The sequence below is a fragment of the Zootoca vivipara genome, chromosome 16, assembly GCF_965207765.1.
Source record: "Zootoca vivipara chromosome 16, rZooViv2.hap1.1, whole genome shotgun sequence".
Classification (NCBI taxonomy): Eukaryota; Metazoa; Chordata; class Lepidosauria; order Squamata; family Lacertidae; genus Zootoca; species Zootoca vivipara.
Window position 1 is genome coordinate 30351415 of NC_142599.1, and position 17410 is coordinate 30368824.

The following is a 17410-nucleotide window of genomic DNA, read 5'->3' on the forward strand; positions in this document are numbered from 1 at the left end:
ACCTGGGACAGCTCAGTTGATAGAACCGGTCATATAATAACAGAATTATAGAGTTGGAAGGGAACCTGACGATCATCTAGTCTGCCCTCCTGAAATGCAGGAATATGCAATTGTACCCATAAGGGGATGGAACTTGCAACTTTGACTTATCACCACCACACTATCCATAAAACTCATCTCCAGGTCATGGGTTTGAGGGCCCCACTCCCTTGGGCAAGATTCCTGGCATTGCAGAGGGTTAGACTACCACAGTGGTTTCCAACAGGTGGTCCGGGGACCCCCAGGGGTCCGCGAGCTATGCCAGAGGGGTCCGCAAGATGCTATTAGAATAAAAAAATATATTAAATATATTTCGTATGATAACATATTTTTTGTTTTGACCGCTTCCTGCATGAGCAGAGTCTAGCGCAAAACTAGAATTAGATAGAGGCAGTAGTTCTGCTGTATGCCGTTAGGTGGCACTTTACAAACACTACTGTTTTGCAAAGAGGCAGCGCGCGCATTCTACTAACGCTCACCGCCCCAAGATGCTTTGCGCGCGTCGGCTTCATTTGTGCGCTACTGCGCAGGTACCCTGTCTTCTCCATTCCCCTCCCTCCTCCCTGGCACACACTGCCTCTTTGCAAAACAGTAGTGCTTGTAAACAAAGCGTTGTTTTTCGCGGAAGCTACAGTTCGCGTAGTTAAAAATGGACCGTTGGTTAAAAAGTGGTTCATCTCATTAAGAACTGAAAATTAAAACTAACTGTATACTGATGGAGTACTCTGTTGTAACTGTAAAAAATGTATAAATATAAAATATAAAAAGACTCTTAATTTGGCTCTCACTTTTTAATTTTAGGATTAGGAATTAATGGGGGTCCTTGTCACAATAGCGGCTCGATGAGGGGTCCTCGAGAAAATTTTGTTGGGAACCCCTGGACTACCGTGTTTCTTTGAAAATAAGCCATACCCCAAAAATAAGCCACAGTGATAGGCAGTTTAACCTTGTAGGTTAAACTGTACCATACTTAATTAAAAAAATAAGACATCCCCTGAAAATAAGCCATCATGGGTTTTTTTTGAGGAAAAATAAATATAAGATGGTGTCTTATTTTTGGAGAAACACGGCAGATGGCCCTCGTGGTCCCTTCCAACTCTACCGTTCTATTTTCCCAGGCGGTTTTCACTGGAAAGTAGCCATGCCCATTATTCCCAAATGAGTCTACTCCGAGCAGGACAAACATTGACTACAACCCGTTATTTCCTACACCACCTTTTTAACTAATCGATAAACACAGCTGTGCATATTGATTTGTCGTTTTAAAAAAATATAAAGATAAACAGCGATGCTTTGTGAAGTCATTTTGCGATCCATCCACGCGGGGAGGAGGAGGAGGCGCGGCCACGCGGGTGACGTCATAGCCGGGCGCACGTGCTGCGGATTGTTGTGATGACGCCACAGCAGCAGCGTGAATTTTTTTGTTTTATTTTAAGATTTCCTAGATGGGGAAGAAGAAGATAAGGTGGGTGGATTTGAGAGAAGGCGGAGCTTCCTAATTAGCGTGTGTCCATGGATGTGAGGCGCGGGTAGCGGTTGCTAGGGGAGAGAGAGAGATATAGAGAGAGAAGTGCTTCCGGTGTCCCCCCGAAAGCAACCCGGAAGCGCTTCTCTGCGGGGTTGCAAGCGCGAAGATGGCGGCGGAGGAGCCTCAGCAGCAGCCGGAGCCCCTCGGCGGGGACACGGACGGTAATGGCGGGCGGGGCGGGGGAGCCTTGCTCGGGGTCGCCGCAGGCGGGACGGGGAGTGCGCAGGCGCGGCTTCCCTTCCCTCCGTGGCAGCGTCGCTTCCAGCCTCTGAGGGAGAAGCTCTTTCATTCCAGCAGCAGCAGCAGCGCCTCCTTCCCTTCTTCCTTCCCTGCCTGACCCAGAGCAGAAACGCGCTTGGCCACCCCCTCCGCCCTCTCCTCCCGAGGAGGCCTCGCGGTCTCTTGGGCAACGGCGCCCGCGCGCCGCCGAGTGGACCCCGTCCTTCTGCCTCCGGTCGCCATGGCAACGGCGCCCCCTCAGTCCTCTCTGGCCCCGCCTCTTCTCTCTCCCCCCCCCTCTGAGCAGGACGCGGGAGGCAGATTGTCCAAGGCCAGGCTTCTCTCTCCCATATGGGCTTCCATAGAAACGCTCCTCTGGCCCCCAGGGGGGGAAAAAACACCTGGAGGGAAAGGGAGCAGTTCTGCTCTTAAGGGCTTTATTATTATCATCTCCCCACGCAGAATTCCTCAATCCCTAAATGTACAAAATTGTAAAGTCGGAAGGGGCCACGAGGGTCATCCAGCCCAACCCCCTGCAATTAAAGAATATTTTGCCCCAAGTGGGGCTCAAACCCACGACCCTGAGATTAAGGGTCTCATGCTCTACCGAATGAGCTGCTCAAGCCCATCTCCGTTCTTACCTAGCAACAATTATTACTATATAAAAGAATTGTCCAGTAGCAGTTTAGAGACCAACTAAGTTTGTTCTTGGTATAAGCTCTAAGGTGATACTGGACAATTTTTATTATTATTTTATATATTTCAACTGTGTCAGACCAACACGGCTACTTACCTGAATCTAGAACAATTATTACTGTTAGTGTGCCGTCGACATACCTGTTGGAGTGAATCAAAATTGATAAAAGGGTCGCACTTCTGTGCACACTTCCCTAATGGTCACAACCACCCACCTTGTTGAAGGTAGGGGAGGTTAATTTTGAGGAAGCAAGTGTAAGTTCGTGCTGCAGGGAGGAAGGGCTGTACTGTGGCAGAGCGTCTGCTGCATTGCATGCAGAAATCCCAGGTCCAACTCCCAGTCCCAGGTGGGGCCGGGAGAGATTCCTGCCTGAAACCTGCCTGTGATTGTAGACAATACTGAGCTAGATAGACCAAAGGGTCGACTCAGTATAAGGGACCTTTGAATGTTCCAATGATTGCTTGTGGCTTCAATTAGGGCTGAAAAACCCATGACTTCAAGTGTTGTTGCATTCACAACTCCTCAGGCCCAGCCAGCATGGCAGATGAGTTGGGAATGAGGCGAGTTGTTGTCCAGGGACTTATGGAGGGCCACAACCCTCCTACCCCTAGCATACACATTGAGACCGCAATCCTAAATACACTTATCTGTGACTGCTTTCTTAGTAAACATGTGCAAGCATTCAGTTCTAAAAATAATTGAAGAAGCAGGGACTTCCTTTGATGTTTGCTAGAGTGACCATTATAGAGGAGCAGCCATGTCAATTTTAGCAACACCAACATTGTACATCAACGATTAACTGGATTTATTGTGGCAGATGCCACAGCAGAAGGCCAATTTATTAAACACATGAAATCCTATCCTCAGTTGGCAGATTGGTATACATGATGAATGAATGTGCGGAACTGGTAAACTGGGATCAAAAGGCAACGAAAAGCACGAGGCATTGCCTGTAATATTCTGTGCAAAGCTAAAGATGTGTTTCTAACCATAGGAGCTGGGAGGCCCCATTAGCTAAAGTACCTCAGGTTAAGAACAGTTTCAGGTTAAGAACGGACCTCCAGAACGCATTAAGTTCTTAACCCGAGGTACCACTGTAATAATAATAATAATAATAATAATAATAATAATAATAATAATAATCCTATATTATAAAGTCCCTGTGTCTCTGCATCCAGTCCCTGTGTCCACGCTAATGCGCGTGTGCCCCACGGACACAGGGACTGGACGAAGAGGCGGGACATACACACACACACGTTCTCTCCCCCCCAACCCTCTGCCTCCCGTCCCCCTGAAGCGGCGGACCAAGATGCAGCCATCTTGGTCCGCCGCCTCCTGACAACCCTACCTGGCCCGTGGGAGGAGCGGTGGGGCCGCGGCCTTCCCTCCCTCTCTGCGCTCGGCCGCGGGACATGACGGGAGAGCGCTTTGTTTAATTGCGTTCCTGGCGTGCCCCGCGGCCGAGCGCAGAGAGGGAGGGAAGGCCGCGGCCCCGTCGCACCTCTAGTGCCCGTTTTCTTAACGGGCTGAATGAGACTAATAATAATGGTGGAGACTAACACCAAAAGCCTTATGTTACCTATGTGCATGGTGCAATACATTTTCTTTTGGTAAACAAAATACAGCTCTACATTCCCAATATGTTTACAATCTGTTAATGGGGAAGAAGAGAGGAACGTAGTGTGGAATGAAATAGGAGCAAATGCACTTCTATGTTCTTAAGCGGGATCAGAATTGGGAACGAAGATTATGGCATTAAACCAAAGGTTTAATAGAAATTATGAGTTTTGAGAGGAGATATGACGGGAGATCTAATATATTCAGGAAGGGAGTAATCAGCATATGAGGTAGCAAGGGAAAATGGGCAGAGGTGTTTTAACAGAGATCTTTACGGATGGTAGAATTCACCTTTGGTCCAGTAGTATTGCAGTTTGTCTCCACTGATCCTTCAACAGCAGCCTAACACAGACAGAAGTGTAGGGGTAGAATTTAACACATCCAGCCACACATGTTAGCTCCTTTCCAGGAGAAGAACTGCCTTCTTTAGCACCAGCTAGGGCAGGGGTGCCCAAACTTTTTTCAAAGGGCCAGATTTGATGCGTGAAGGCCGACCAAAGTTGAGCTTTTTTTTAATTGAAGTTTTTGAGCCAGATTAGGCCCCCAAAACGGACTTTGGACATGCCTGAGCTACGGTAAAACAAACATTCCACTGAACAACCTCTCCATAAGATGTACCTCCCCACTTTCCTGCCTCACTTATGCTTGATGCCTTCCTCCTCCATGCACACATACAGTGAAAATACCCACCCCAAACATTCATTCATATGATCTTCCACTTCACACACTGTTCCATGGATCTTGCATGCCCAAACTTTAGGGATTAAACCCACAACTGCCCCTCTTCTGAAGTAAGACAGGGGTGAGGGTACTTGTGGCTTTCCTGATGTTGTTAGACGACTTCTCCCCCTGTCAACATGATTGATGGTCAGGGATGAAGGAAGCTGGAGTTCTGACAACATCCGGCGGCTTAGCCAGACCTGCTTTAAACTTTCCTTCTGCCTTTCTCCCAAAATGATCCAGGGGACAGCTCCAGTTAAGAGCCCCAAACAAAGCTGATCCCCTTCTGTCCATATACATACTTTGTTCCTCTTCTAACCATCCTTCATCTCCGCAAACCTCTCCTTTGCTATTGGGAGCCACTGTGGTGTAGTGGTTAAGAGCAGTAGACTCGTAATCTGGGGAACCGGGTTTGGGTCTCCGCTCCTCCACATGCAGCTGCTGGGTGACATTGGGCTAGTCACACTTCTCTGAAGTCTCTCAGCCCCACTCATCTCACAGAGTGTTTGTTGTGGGGGAGGAAGGGAAAGGAGAATGTTAGCTGCTTTGAGACTCCTTAGGGTAGTGATAAAGCGGTATATCAAATCCAAACTACTACTACTACTACTACTCCTCTTCTTCTTCTTCTTCTTCTTTTTCTTCTTCCTCTTCTTCTTCTTCTTCTTCTTCTTCTTCTTCTTCTTCTTCTTCTTCTTCTTCTTCTTCTTCTTCTTCTTCAAGAAACAATTACTCCTTTTGACACAGAGTTGGAAATATCCCTTTCCCTGTTGAGAAACTGCCTCATCGGTGACGCTTTGAGATTTCTGTATACCTACTTTCACTTAGTGTGCACAATCCCTCATAGGCAGTTTGCCTGCCCAGTTTGCATACGTTGAATTCCTGTGCAGTATGAAAAAAATAATACCCGTATATTACGGCGTATAAGACGACTGGGCATATAAGACGACCCCCAACTTTTCCAGTTAAAATATAGAGTTTGGGATATACTCGCCGTATATGAAATACGACCCGGCGTATAAAATGACCCCCGACTTTTGAGAAGATTTTCCTGGGTTAAAAAGTTGTCTTATACGCAGGAATATACAGTATTTGTGCATTGTCCCGGTAAGGGATGCAGAGGGATAGGATCCCTGCCTAATGAACAATCTGTGCCATGTCAGCTTCCCTTTGGAATCCAGGCCTCCTCTGCCAGGGTGGGAGAATCCACATTCTCAAAAAACCAACAACCACTAAAACAAAAACAAAACCAACCACATATCCTTGTCTGTGTTTGAGAGCATCTATTGCTCTGGTGGGGAACCTGATGTGAACATAGGAAACTGCTATTGTTTACACTGGCTGGCAGTGGTGGTTCTATTGGGTGTTGTTCTGGAGATGTTTCCAGCCCTACCTGGAGATGCTGGGGATTGAGCCTCAGACCTTCTATGCTCGACCACTGAGCTAGTTTCCCAAATGTTGGGCTGAAACTTCCCTCATTCTTGGCCGCTGGAGAGCTGGAGTCCAACAAGAAGAGCAGGGCCACAGGTTCTCTTGAAGGTGCCTGCATTCAGACTCCACCTCCTCCAGGTGCCTGGGAACCCCATTTAGGTTGATGTGATAATCCCTCCCAGAATGAGACTCTCTCGCCCTGGAATGAACTTTGCTTTATTATCCCTCATCTGCTTTGACAGTTTCTTCTGACAGTTCCGCCTTTATGACAGCATGTCCCCCTTTAAAATGGAATCTTGATTGAGTGCATCTTAAAATATGTTGTGTAAGAAGTGCCTGAAGTCGCAGTTGGTTCAGGGCCAGGTTGCCAACTGTTAAGTAGCCCTGGACATGGGCTTTTAAGTGGACTCACAAAAAGAAAATTAAGCATCTTGAACAGGCATCCCCAAACTTCGGCCCTCCAGATGTTTTGGACTACAATTCCCATCATCCCTGACCACTGGTCCTCTTAGCTAGGGATCATGGGAGTTGTAGGCCAATCTGGCGGGCCGCAGTTTGTCGATACCTGATCTTAAGCTTTCTCCACTGCTTTACTCCATCCCAAGAAAAGCTCAGGCTCTGCATGTCTGGGATTGTGTTAAAGGCACCTGAGAAGGGCCAATAAAGTTGGCAACACTAGGCAGGGGAGGGGTAGACATGCCGTGGTGTGGGCTGTTGTGTTCCTTTACCCTTCATGTTGTACCTTCATAGAATCATAGAATCATAGAGTTGGAAGAGACCACAAGGGCCATCCAGTCCAACCTCCTGCCAAGCAGGAAACACCATCAAAGCATTCTTGACATATGCCCGTCAAGCCTCTGCTTAAAGATCTCCAAAGAAGGAGACTCCACCACACTCCTTGGTAGCAAAGGAGTGCTACCAAACCTTGCTGATTGTAAATCAGAGCATGAATTTTGCTTGCTATAGCTGCCTGCCTGCGTTGGCCACTGGAAGAGCCCCTGATCCAAATTTATTCCTGCTGGGGCTTGAAAGCTCCTACCTACTGTATTAATGGGATACTATTTCCAGACCCTGAAAATAGCTTGGTTATTCTTCCTTGCGGCTCTCTTGAATCACACTCACCCTTTCGGAGTTGCATGTCGACCATTTGACCCAGATTGCACGGTAATATACATTGTGTGTACCCCCCTTTCTTAAACAAGTCCGGCACGTAGCTCCTGCCCTTTGAGGATTCGTTAACTCATCCTTTGCCAAGAAAATCTGGCCTGAGTGTTGGCAGGTCCAGTTTTGGAAGGAAGTCTGGAGTAGATTTTGTCCAATTCCACTACCTTTCTGTGGCCTGGGAGGGAAGAGGTTCCGGGGTGGGGTGGGGTGGGGGAGGATAGGCAGGGAGGTGAAGCCTGCAAAACCAACTGCATAAGAAAGAGTTGCAGTTGTGTGTCCCAGCCTCACTGCGGTAGCATCCTAGCAGGCTGGGAGCTGGGACACCTCTCTGGATGATGTATGATATGGAGCAGAAGCAGATCAGGTTTCCTGATTTTTCTGCAGCGTTGGCAGCTGCTGTGAGCAATTGATGCTGTTGGAGGAAGCAGCTGAGAACCTGCACTGCCTGTCTTGCAAAGCAGATAAAAACTTACGCACAGCAGGCTGCAGTGTTACTATTTTCCTTTTCCTTTTTTTTTTTTGGGTAGTAGTGTGCGGCTGCTTGGGTTTCTGCAGCAACTGCCCCCCTCTCTCTGCCTTTTCAAATGGATACCCCGCTGGAGCCTGGCTGTAAAAGGGAGGCAGCGTCAGCGTCTGTTGTTGCAAAAACATGGTACCCAATGCAGCTTGTCATGCTAATAAGGCGGGGATGGGCCACTTGCTCAGCCCTGGGGGCTCTGTGTCGGAAGCGTGGTTGTGGACACAAGAGCTGCGGTGAAGGTGCGATGGCATTGCATGTCCTTGAACATAGCTTCGTTTGTGAGGGTGTCTTCTTTTTTCCGTTTTGTATTTGATGAGGCTAAGCTTTAGATTTGGCAGTTTAAAGTTGTATGCTTCCTGCAGTTCTGAAACTGTGGCCTGCAGAGGTTTTAAAGTGTGATGAGATGTTGCGATCAGGACCATAAAGCACCCTGTATTGTACAAGAGGAGATGTGCTGAATGATAAGAATTAATTAATTGACCCTTGTCTGCTCTAGAGACGTCAAAATCAATTGCAGCTGAAAATTATAACAGGCTTAGCTCTCTCTCTAATTGCTGTCTTGCTTCTGATCATTCGACTTTGTTGTCATTATTGTATTTTCAAGCCCTGAGGACTAGGAACTTAGGCATTGTTTTTGTCTTGAGCCATACTGTGGAAAAGCATGTTTTATCTTTTTGTGTGTGTGCCAGAAGATCATTGTTAATGCTGTCAAGGCTGCACTGGTGCAAAGGGACCTTTCTCAACTTCATTATTATCTTCTCTCTCTCTCTTTTCCCTCCCGCAGGAGTGAATTGCTTGGCCTATGATGAAGCCATAATGGCACAGCAGGATCGAATTCAGCAGGAGGTGAGCGATCATGAACATAAGAGGTTGGCCTGTGTGGTCCTGCCTGCTTTGTGTTCAGCTGCATGAGTAGCAAGCAACCACAAAAAATTGCACCCGTTCATTCAGATTCACAGCCCATCCCGTCTTACAGATTCCAACTGTGTACAGATGCGCTGGACTTAACACTGTACTCCTTCCATTGTCACATCCTAGAATCTCTCCGGAAAGCTCGGTAGCAGCCTGATGTGGCTAACCCCATGATTCCCAAGTAATCGCAACATGCCTGAAACTAAGGGTTGGTTCACAAATGCACCTACATTCCTCCTTGATTTCTCCATGCTTGATAACTGGAGCTGACTGCGGTGCTGGCTCCCTTAAACTTCTGCGTTGAGCAGAATGAAACTCTGGGATTCACTCCCCATAAGAAGAAGCAATGGCCACAAATTTGGACGGCTTTAAAAGAGGACTAGACAGATTCATTGAGGATAAGGCCATTATGGCTGCTAATCCTGATGGCCTGATTCTGCAGCCAGGCTCTTGCGACCCATCACATTCTTTTCTGTGGTGTTGTGCCTGGGATGGCCGCTTCACACATTCCAGTCAGGGCAAGCTAGTTGATTTTCATTGAATTGTAAAGTTGGACTTCATCTAGCCCAACCCCCTGCAATGCAGGACCATGCAGCTGTCCTTTATGAGGGATTGAACCTGCAACCCGGGCACCATCAGCACCATGCTATGCAGGCCCAATTTTCAAATAGCTAAGGCAGGTTTGGGGACCCTTTGGTCCTCTAGATACTCCTGAGCTATAACTCCCACCACGCCTGTTCCTAAGCTACACTTGTGGGCCTGATGAGAGTTGTAGCTCAGGTCCAAAAATTCCCCACACCTGTCCTAAGGGAAAGTTCTTGTTCTTAAATTGGTTTTTTTGGGGGGGAGGCCAGTGGTGAGCAGGGCTGTAGGCAAAGTGGTGGGCGATGCCAAAGGCAGAGGTGGACGGAGCAGTGGATGTGACTCTTGAGTAGAAGGACCTTCTAGTCATGGAGAAGGCAGTGGTCTCTCTTTGCTTGTGAACGTCCAAGCAAGCAAGAGCTATTCTCACAGCTCAAGGATGCTGCATTGGAGGAGGGCTTGGGTGCGGGAGGTGTGGCCCCCTCACAGTCCTGAAGGTCAGATAGGCAGGTCCTGGGCCCGAGGCTCCACACCCCTGCTTTAAATGGAAGTTTCCAGCTTCCTGGTTAATATATTTTGCAAAGAGGCATGGACAGAATTGGGTTGCTGCAACAACTGAACTGTATCTACTTGCAATAAAAGCAAGCCTTTATACCCCCGGGACAATAATTTAGTACATCTGGTTATGAAGCCCCACGTAGTCCCTGCAGTTCAAGAGGGAAATTTTACTTACTGTGGGAACTTCTAAACAATGCTGAGAGTGGGGCTTCCCTCTTCTGGGCTTGGTTTCTACTTTGAGTGCAGAGGAGAACCAGTCCACTCCACCCTCCTCTTCCAGCCCACTCACTCGCCTGCATTCCATTCCTGATCGCCTGTAGCAACCAAACTGGTGCTTTAAATCAAAGGCTGGTCCTTTTTAAGATGCCCACCTCCCCCATGTGAAAATATGTGTTTCTGTGCTCTCCTTCCTCTCACGTGCCAACCTGCTTCTCTGCAGATAGCCGTCCAGAATCCTCTTGTCTCAGAAAGGATGGAGTTGTCTGTCCTGTACAAGGAATACGCTGATGATGACCATGTCTACCAGCAGAAGATCAAGGTAACAAGGACCACAACCATACCAGCGCATGGGCTGTGGAGGGCAGCTGAAATGGAGGAATGGGGTGGAGCCCTTCCTCCATGAGGAAAGGGGAACAGCCATTGCTCAGGGGCAGAGCACTGCTTTGCATGCAGGCAATTCCAGGTTCAATCCCCAGTGGCCTCTCCAGGTAGGGCTGGGGGAGATTCCCTGCCTGAAGCCCTGGAGAGCTGCTGCCAGTCAGTGTAGACAATGCTGAGCTAGATGTACCAGTGGTGTGATCCTGTGTCATCGGGGTTCAAGAGGGGAAAATACCCTGAAGTCTGCTTTTAGAAGACAGGGCATTTATTCTGTTTCTGTCTCTAGGCCACCAAGCCAATCGGATGCTAACCCACCTCCTCCATTCTCCCTGCACAGGATCTGCTACAGAAGTATGCATTCATCCGGAAGACGAGGCCAGACGGCAACTGTTTCTATCGGGCATTTGGCTTCTCCCATCTTGAGGCACTCTTGGAAGATGGCAAGGAGCTCCAACGGTAGGACACGCCGGGGGGGGGGGGGAGTGTGTGAGGAGTGTCTCTAGGGTGCTGCTACTTATTTATCGCCTTCCACACGTCTCAGTATAAACAGCTAAACCTTAAAAGCAACGCAGGAAATAAGATCAGATAAATATAAAAACATTACCAAGTAGACACCCACAACAGAGAGACATTCATCTAGCTGTCAGAACAAAGATGTCTTCCGTTGTTTCCAGAGAGTGCATCTCAACAGGGATGCTGTTCTGCAGAACAGGGACAGCCACACAGAAAGTCCTGCCCAGCGTTACTGCGGAGGGAGCTTTTGATTTCTCTGGAACTGGAAGGAGAAGCTTCTCTGCAGACCAAAGTGACCTACTGGCTACAGGTGAAACTCGGAAAATTAGAATATCGCCAAAAAGTGCATTTATTTCAGTAATGCAACTTATATTTTTTATATTTCATTTAATTTTTACAAATGCTTTCTTTTGGAAATTCCACAGTAATAAAACAAATAGTTACAATAATACAAAAATAAACATCGCTATTACATTTCATTAATTGCATTCCATTTATAATTGACCCACCTAACGACAAATAATTACAATTACAATAAATAAAGGCTTGACATATCTTGCTTTGCATGTCATGCATCTATTTCATATATTGGTTTCACCTTTTAAGTTGCGTTACTGAAATAAATGCACTTTTCAACAATATTCGAATTTTCTGAGTTTCACCTGTACATCTTGGATAGGGGAGTCTCTTTGGGATGCAGGGTGGTGGTCAGCGCTGTAAATGAAAGTATACTTGGCAGTTCTCAGCTAATAATAATAATAATAATAATAATAATTTATTATTTATACCCCACCCATCTGGCCGGGTTTCCCCAGCCACTCTGGGCGGCTTCCAACAGAAATATTAGAATACACTAATTTCTTAAAGATTAAAAGCTTCCCTAAACAGGGCTGCCTTCAGATGTCCTCTAAAAGTCTGGTAGTTATTTTTCTTTTCGACATGAACTTTGGGTCATTGGCATTTGCAGTGTAAAGATTCTTGCTTTACTAGAATCACTTATTCTGTACTTGTTTATTTTACTGTGCACAGCTTCAAAGAGGTGGCTGCCAAAAGCAAGGAAGTGTTGGTTTCACAGGGCTTCACAGAATTCACCATTGAGGACTTCCACAACACGGTAAGCCAGGGTGGGAAACCTCAGGCCAAATGCAGCCCTCCAGTCCTCTCTGCCCAGCCCTTGGGACTCTCCTAAGGCCACACTTCACACTCTCCTTGGAAGGTTTTGCCCTCTGTAATTTTTTTTGCCTGGCTGGAATATGTCCTTGAACTCCGATAATGGCCCTTCGTCCCATGGGTAGAGAGAGGCTTGTGTGTAAAACCAGCCTACTGTACAAAAGCAATGCAGGCTCTCAGCTTACACAGGGGTTATGTTACGGGGAGAGTGCTTAAAGCCAAAATCATGTATAGTAAAAACACACTGGATGCAATGGCAGGTGGGATTGCCAAAGTTCCTCCCCCCCCGACACCCGCCCCCTTTTTGCTCCATTTTATTGATTGATTGATTGATTGCTGAGTTCATAACGCTGAAAGCATAAGTTGCCAGTTACCTGTATTCACATTCGTTGCTCTGTCCACTTTTGCCTCTGGCCCCGCCCACCTCAGCCAGGCATTCCATGGAAGATTGCTTAGAAAGGATTGCAGCTCTCGGGGTGGAAAATATCCCCACACCTGTGCTAAGCCCAGGAAGGGGAGGGGTGGGGACAAGAGACTTGAGCGATAGTTTGAGACTGGAAGAATTTGGGAATAAAGGTACTTCACTGCCTGTGTTTCAGGAGTCACAAACCTCAGCCTTTCTTTGTTGCTATGGTGCTCCACTCCATGGTCCACTTCAATTGCCCCCTTCTGCCCCTTTCCAAGTGCAAGTAGTATTGGTGCTTAAAACATATGCAGGCCTCCCAAGTGCATGTCCAGCCTCCCGGATCCTCTTTGTCTTTGACAGCAGGTGGCTCCCAGGTGTCTGCTGTTTTATGCCCTTACAGTGGGGTATTCTGGGAAAATCTAAAGGATGGATGGCTCACAAGCGGTTGCCGTAAATCGCGGCCCCCTCCCCTGGTTGGGGCAGCAAGCAGTACTTTGCCGGGGAGACCCTGGTGCTAGCCAAACCTCCTAAGATACCAGGGGTGGGGAGACCGTCAGGCCCTCCAGATGTTGTTGAACATGATCAGGGAAGATGGGCATCTGGACATAGGAAGCCCTTGGTTCTTCTAGCTCTGTTTTGTCTACACTGACTGACAGCAACTCTCCAGGTATTCAGACCAGGAGCCTTTCCTGGTCCTTCCTGGTGCTGCTAGAGCTTGAACCTGGGACCTTCTGTACATCTTGTGAAGATGTATCTTTCTGCCCAGGCTTTCCCAGACCTATAAGATTTTGTGTGTTTAAGGCCTCTGAACTTGTTTTGCTTGCTATTGCGTGTTTTTGTATTGCTCTTAATTGGTTTTAGGTTTGTGTTTTGTTTTAATGATACATTGTTTGTTTTACATGGCGCACCACTCGGAGAGTTTTGAAATACTAATAAATGAGTCTGATGCTGTGCCACCAACTTAAAGCCCTTCCCCACTGTTTCCCCATCACTGGCTTACACAGCCAGCTGTGGGCGCTTTTCTTTGACCTTTCCTCTCTCTCTAATCCCTGTAGTTTATGGATCTGATAGAACAAGTGGAGAAGCAAATCACGGTTTCAGACCTGCTGTCCTCTTTCAACGACCAGAGCACCTCTGATTACCTTGTTGTGTACCTGCGGCTGCTCACTTCTGGGTACCTGCAACGTGAGAACAAGTTCTTCGAGCACTTCATCGAGGGAGGACGCAGCATAAAAGAGTTTTGCCAGCAGGTCAGGAGCGTGGAGGCAGGGAAGGACATCTCTGAACAGGACAAGACGAGATTTTACACACACACACTTTCCATTCACTCCCCTGGCCCTTCCTTTCCTCTTGAAGTGACCATTCTGCTTTGGCCATATAGACCTTTCCTGGCAGGATCTGCGAGTTTCATAGCTGTAGTTTCCCTATGAAGCTTTTAAACATTTCTGCTTTCTTTTTCTGGGAATCATAGTCCTAGCAACATTGAAAAGGGGAGGAACATCTAGGTAGAGTCTGCTTAAAACTGGCCATTGAGTGGGCCCAGTAGTGGCAGAACACACAAGTCTTGTAATCAGGCTCTTTCCCTCATTCTGTTGTTCTCACCAGTCATTCAGTTTTTTACATGCCCTTCACCCTGAGGGGGCCCCAGGACAACTGCAGCCTCAAGAATAGGGTGGGCCCTAACATATATGTATCTCAGAGGAAAGAGCATTAGCCCCCTTCCTCCCTGAAGGCCTGCCAACTCCCTCAGGTTAAATAATCAGAGAATGTTCTACAAGTACCACAAGTGTGGCAGGAATGAGCCCCCCCCCAAGCAAAGATAGCTTATTTTAAGCAAAGGGTGGTGGCGGGTAACCCATGGACTTCTGGGTATTCAAACACAGGAGCAGTTGGGGTGTTTAGTGTTGTGTGTATCCAGACTTTGCTGAGGTGAGGATTCCGGTATCTGCATGCGCTCAGTGCGGTTCACTACTGGCCCGTGGCCTACAAGACACAGCGTGGACAGTCCACCTGGGTGAGATTTGTGAGATCACTGCATCGAGTACAGAGCTTAGCGTCTAGTGTCTTGCTTGGCAACTTTGAAATATCCAGGTTGCTTTTCTGCAGTATAAAAGTTAGTTTCTAGGACTCATGATCACAAGATAGCTTGGGTGCATGGAATCTGAGAGGGGCTACTCTGGGCAGGGCAGCTCAGGTGGGGGATTTCAGAGCCTTGCAAGGCGCCTTAATCATTCTCAAGCGGGTACTGTCGAGGGGCGTAAACAGCTCTGTGTGCCTTTCCTCTCTTTTCCAGGAGGTGGAGCCCATGTGCAAGGAAAGCGACCACATCCACATCATTGCGCTGGCCCAGGCCCTCAACGTCTCGATTCAGGTGGAATACATGGACCGGGGTGAGGGCGGCACCACCAACCCCCACATCTTCCCCGAGGGCTCGGAGCCCAAAGTGTATCTACTGTACAGACCGGGACACTACGACATCCTGTATAAATAGAGGAGAGGCGGGGGGAGGCAGTCTGGCCGGTGCACCAAGCCCCCCCCCCTTCTTCCTCTCTGCCTCACGTTGTCTTTCTCGCCCATGTTTCCCTGCCCATCCGCCGGGCAGCATCGCCTGTGGTTGTAAATGGTGATCGCTCTTGCTGCCATCTCGCTCACTTGGTTTGTTATTATTATATTTTTCCTCTTTTTTTGTTGTTACACTCACACTCTTCTGTGTTTTATTAAAGGGGATGCTGGTGAAACAGTCTACCATGCCTGTAGCTTCTCTCTGGTGCTTTTATGGGGTGGAACCAGTGTTTTTTTTTCTAAAAAAATGTTTAGGGGTACTCTCATTTTGACTCAAGAAAATCACCATTTTATAGTTCAAATTGGGGAAAATAAATACAGTAAATGGACAAAAGTACAAAGATTCACATAATGTTTAGGGGTATGCGTATGCCTGCGTCACCCCAGAAAAAAGCACTGGGTGGAACCTTTCTCTTCCTCCTCTTTCCTGCCCTTATGGAGTGAGCAATGATTGATTTGCTTTGGCACAAACCCCCACCCCTAAAAAGCAAATGAGCAAGTGATGGTTTTTCTAAAGGATCGTTGTGAGGGTTCAGTGTGTGCCAGTGATTCTGGCTGCCAGCATGTTGAATCACCTAAGTGGAAAGATTCTACTCCTCAAGGCTGCAAATAATTTTTTTTAAAAAAAACCAAATAGGTAGACAGCATCTGGTAAACTCCTGTAAAGCAGAGGAGGGGTGGGTAGAGATTCCAGATATTCAGGGACCAGTAGTTTAGTCTATTCACAGTGACCTGCCTTCCACCTATCTTACTGTAAAGGTAAAGGTAAAGGGACCCCTGACCATTAACCTTGCATATTTTCCTGCCCCACAACCTGTCACCAGACTCCTTGCCACTTTTTTTCTTGGAATGTAGAATGAATCTGCAGGGGTTTTTTGTTTTTGTTTTTAATTAAGAACTTGATTAAATCACCAGTTTTTCTATCAGCAGAGAATTTGGCTTCCCTCGGAATGTAGTCATCCACTGTGTCATTTTTTTAAAGTGGAGTGTGAGGTTTGTTGGTAGAGCTGAGCCAAGGTAACGTTTTTCCTGGGAGAGGTGGAATTGGAACCTGGCTAGGCACATGATCCAGAATGGCGGCTGTGCCACTGTTGCTATGGGGCTTGGCGGGGGGCATCTTAGCAGCTGACTCAGTGCTTGGTTAGCAACTGTCTCTTCAAACAGGAAGCCTCTAATTGCAGGACTGGGAAAGGGGGGGGTCTCTGCCTTTGTCGCCAGTGTTGTGTTGCTCCATTGGAAGAGTCTCCTTGCTTTGTGAAGGGCAGCAGGAGTCTGTGTGCCTCTTGGTGTGATGGGCGCACACATTTGTATGAGCCATTGTGCTTGTATGTATTCTACACATTCAGAAAAATCCCTTACTTGTGGCAAAGGACTTCCTGAATTGTACCAATTTAAGCTTGAGGGGGGTATGTGGCAATGTTGTACATTGCCACATAAGCTTGAGGGGGGTATGTGGCAATGTTGCACATATTGAGAAGATGATTGGGCTGGATCCATTTCCCCCCTCACATGAGGAAGTGTAGCCTTCTTAAAAAAGAGTGTTTCTAGCTTCCGACCAGACAGCATGGAGCATGGCACTGCTTTTGCCCAGACCCTCCATGTTCTCTGCTTTGCCAACTTGCAGCAGGTGCCTCTAATCCTGCTGGCAGACGCTCCCTGTAGTTAGTTTCTCTCTCTTTCTCTTTCTCTTTCTCTCTCTCTCTCTCTCTCTCTCTCTCTCTCTCTCTCTCTCTCTCTCTCTCACCCACACACACACACTCTTCTTAGGCTGATCCATATTCTACCCATGTCTCTTCCAACTGCTGTCTCTATGGAGCTCTATGTGTGAGAGAGAGGAATTGCTGTTTGGATTCTCCTGAAGAGATAATGGAGGAATTAATTAATCCAGCCCTGCTCAGAGGCAGCTTTGCGGGGGGTGGGGGTGGAGGTGCGGTGTACACATGTGGTTTGCCTTTTCCCTGCTGTGGAGATGCAGCCCAGACAGACACACTCACAGTTACTCTTGCATCATTCCCCTGGTGCCCTCATTTGACTGGTTGCCAGCAGGATCTAGAGGTGGGTCTGGGTCCTAGAAAGCTCCCAGTTCTCTCTGTGTGTCTTGTTCTGCTGTGCAGTTCAAAGGCTGGAGCACAAAAGTTCATCTTGAAATTGGGCAGTGGCAGGGTGTATGTGTGTGTG

At 47.6% G+C, this 17410-nt stretch overlaps 1 protein-coding gene across 1 annotated transcript; it reads left to right on the top strand.

Moving 5' to 3' along the window:
- Positions 1-1645: 1645 nt before the first annotated feature.
- On the top strand, positions 1646-15413 carry OTUB1 (OTU deubiquitinase, ubiquitin aldehyde binding 1). Its single transcript, XM_035099095.3, has 7 exons — positions 1646-1728; positions 8717-8778; positions 10424-10522; positions 10919-11037; positions 12124-12208; positions 13726-13920; positions 14964-15413. The coding sequence occupies exons 1-7, from the start codon at positions 1674-1676 to the stop codon at positions 15159-15161; spliced, it is 813 nt and encodes a 270-aa protein (XP_034954986.1). The 5' UTR covers positions 1646-1673; the 3' UTR covers positions 15162-15413.
- The last annotated feature ends 1997 nt before the right edge of the window (positions 15414-17410 follow it).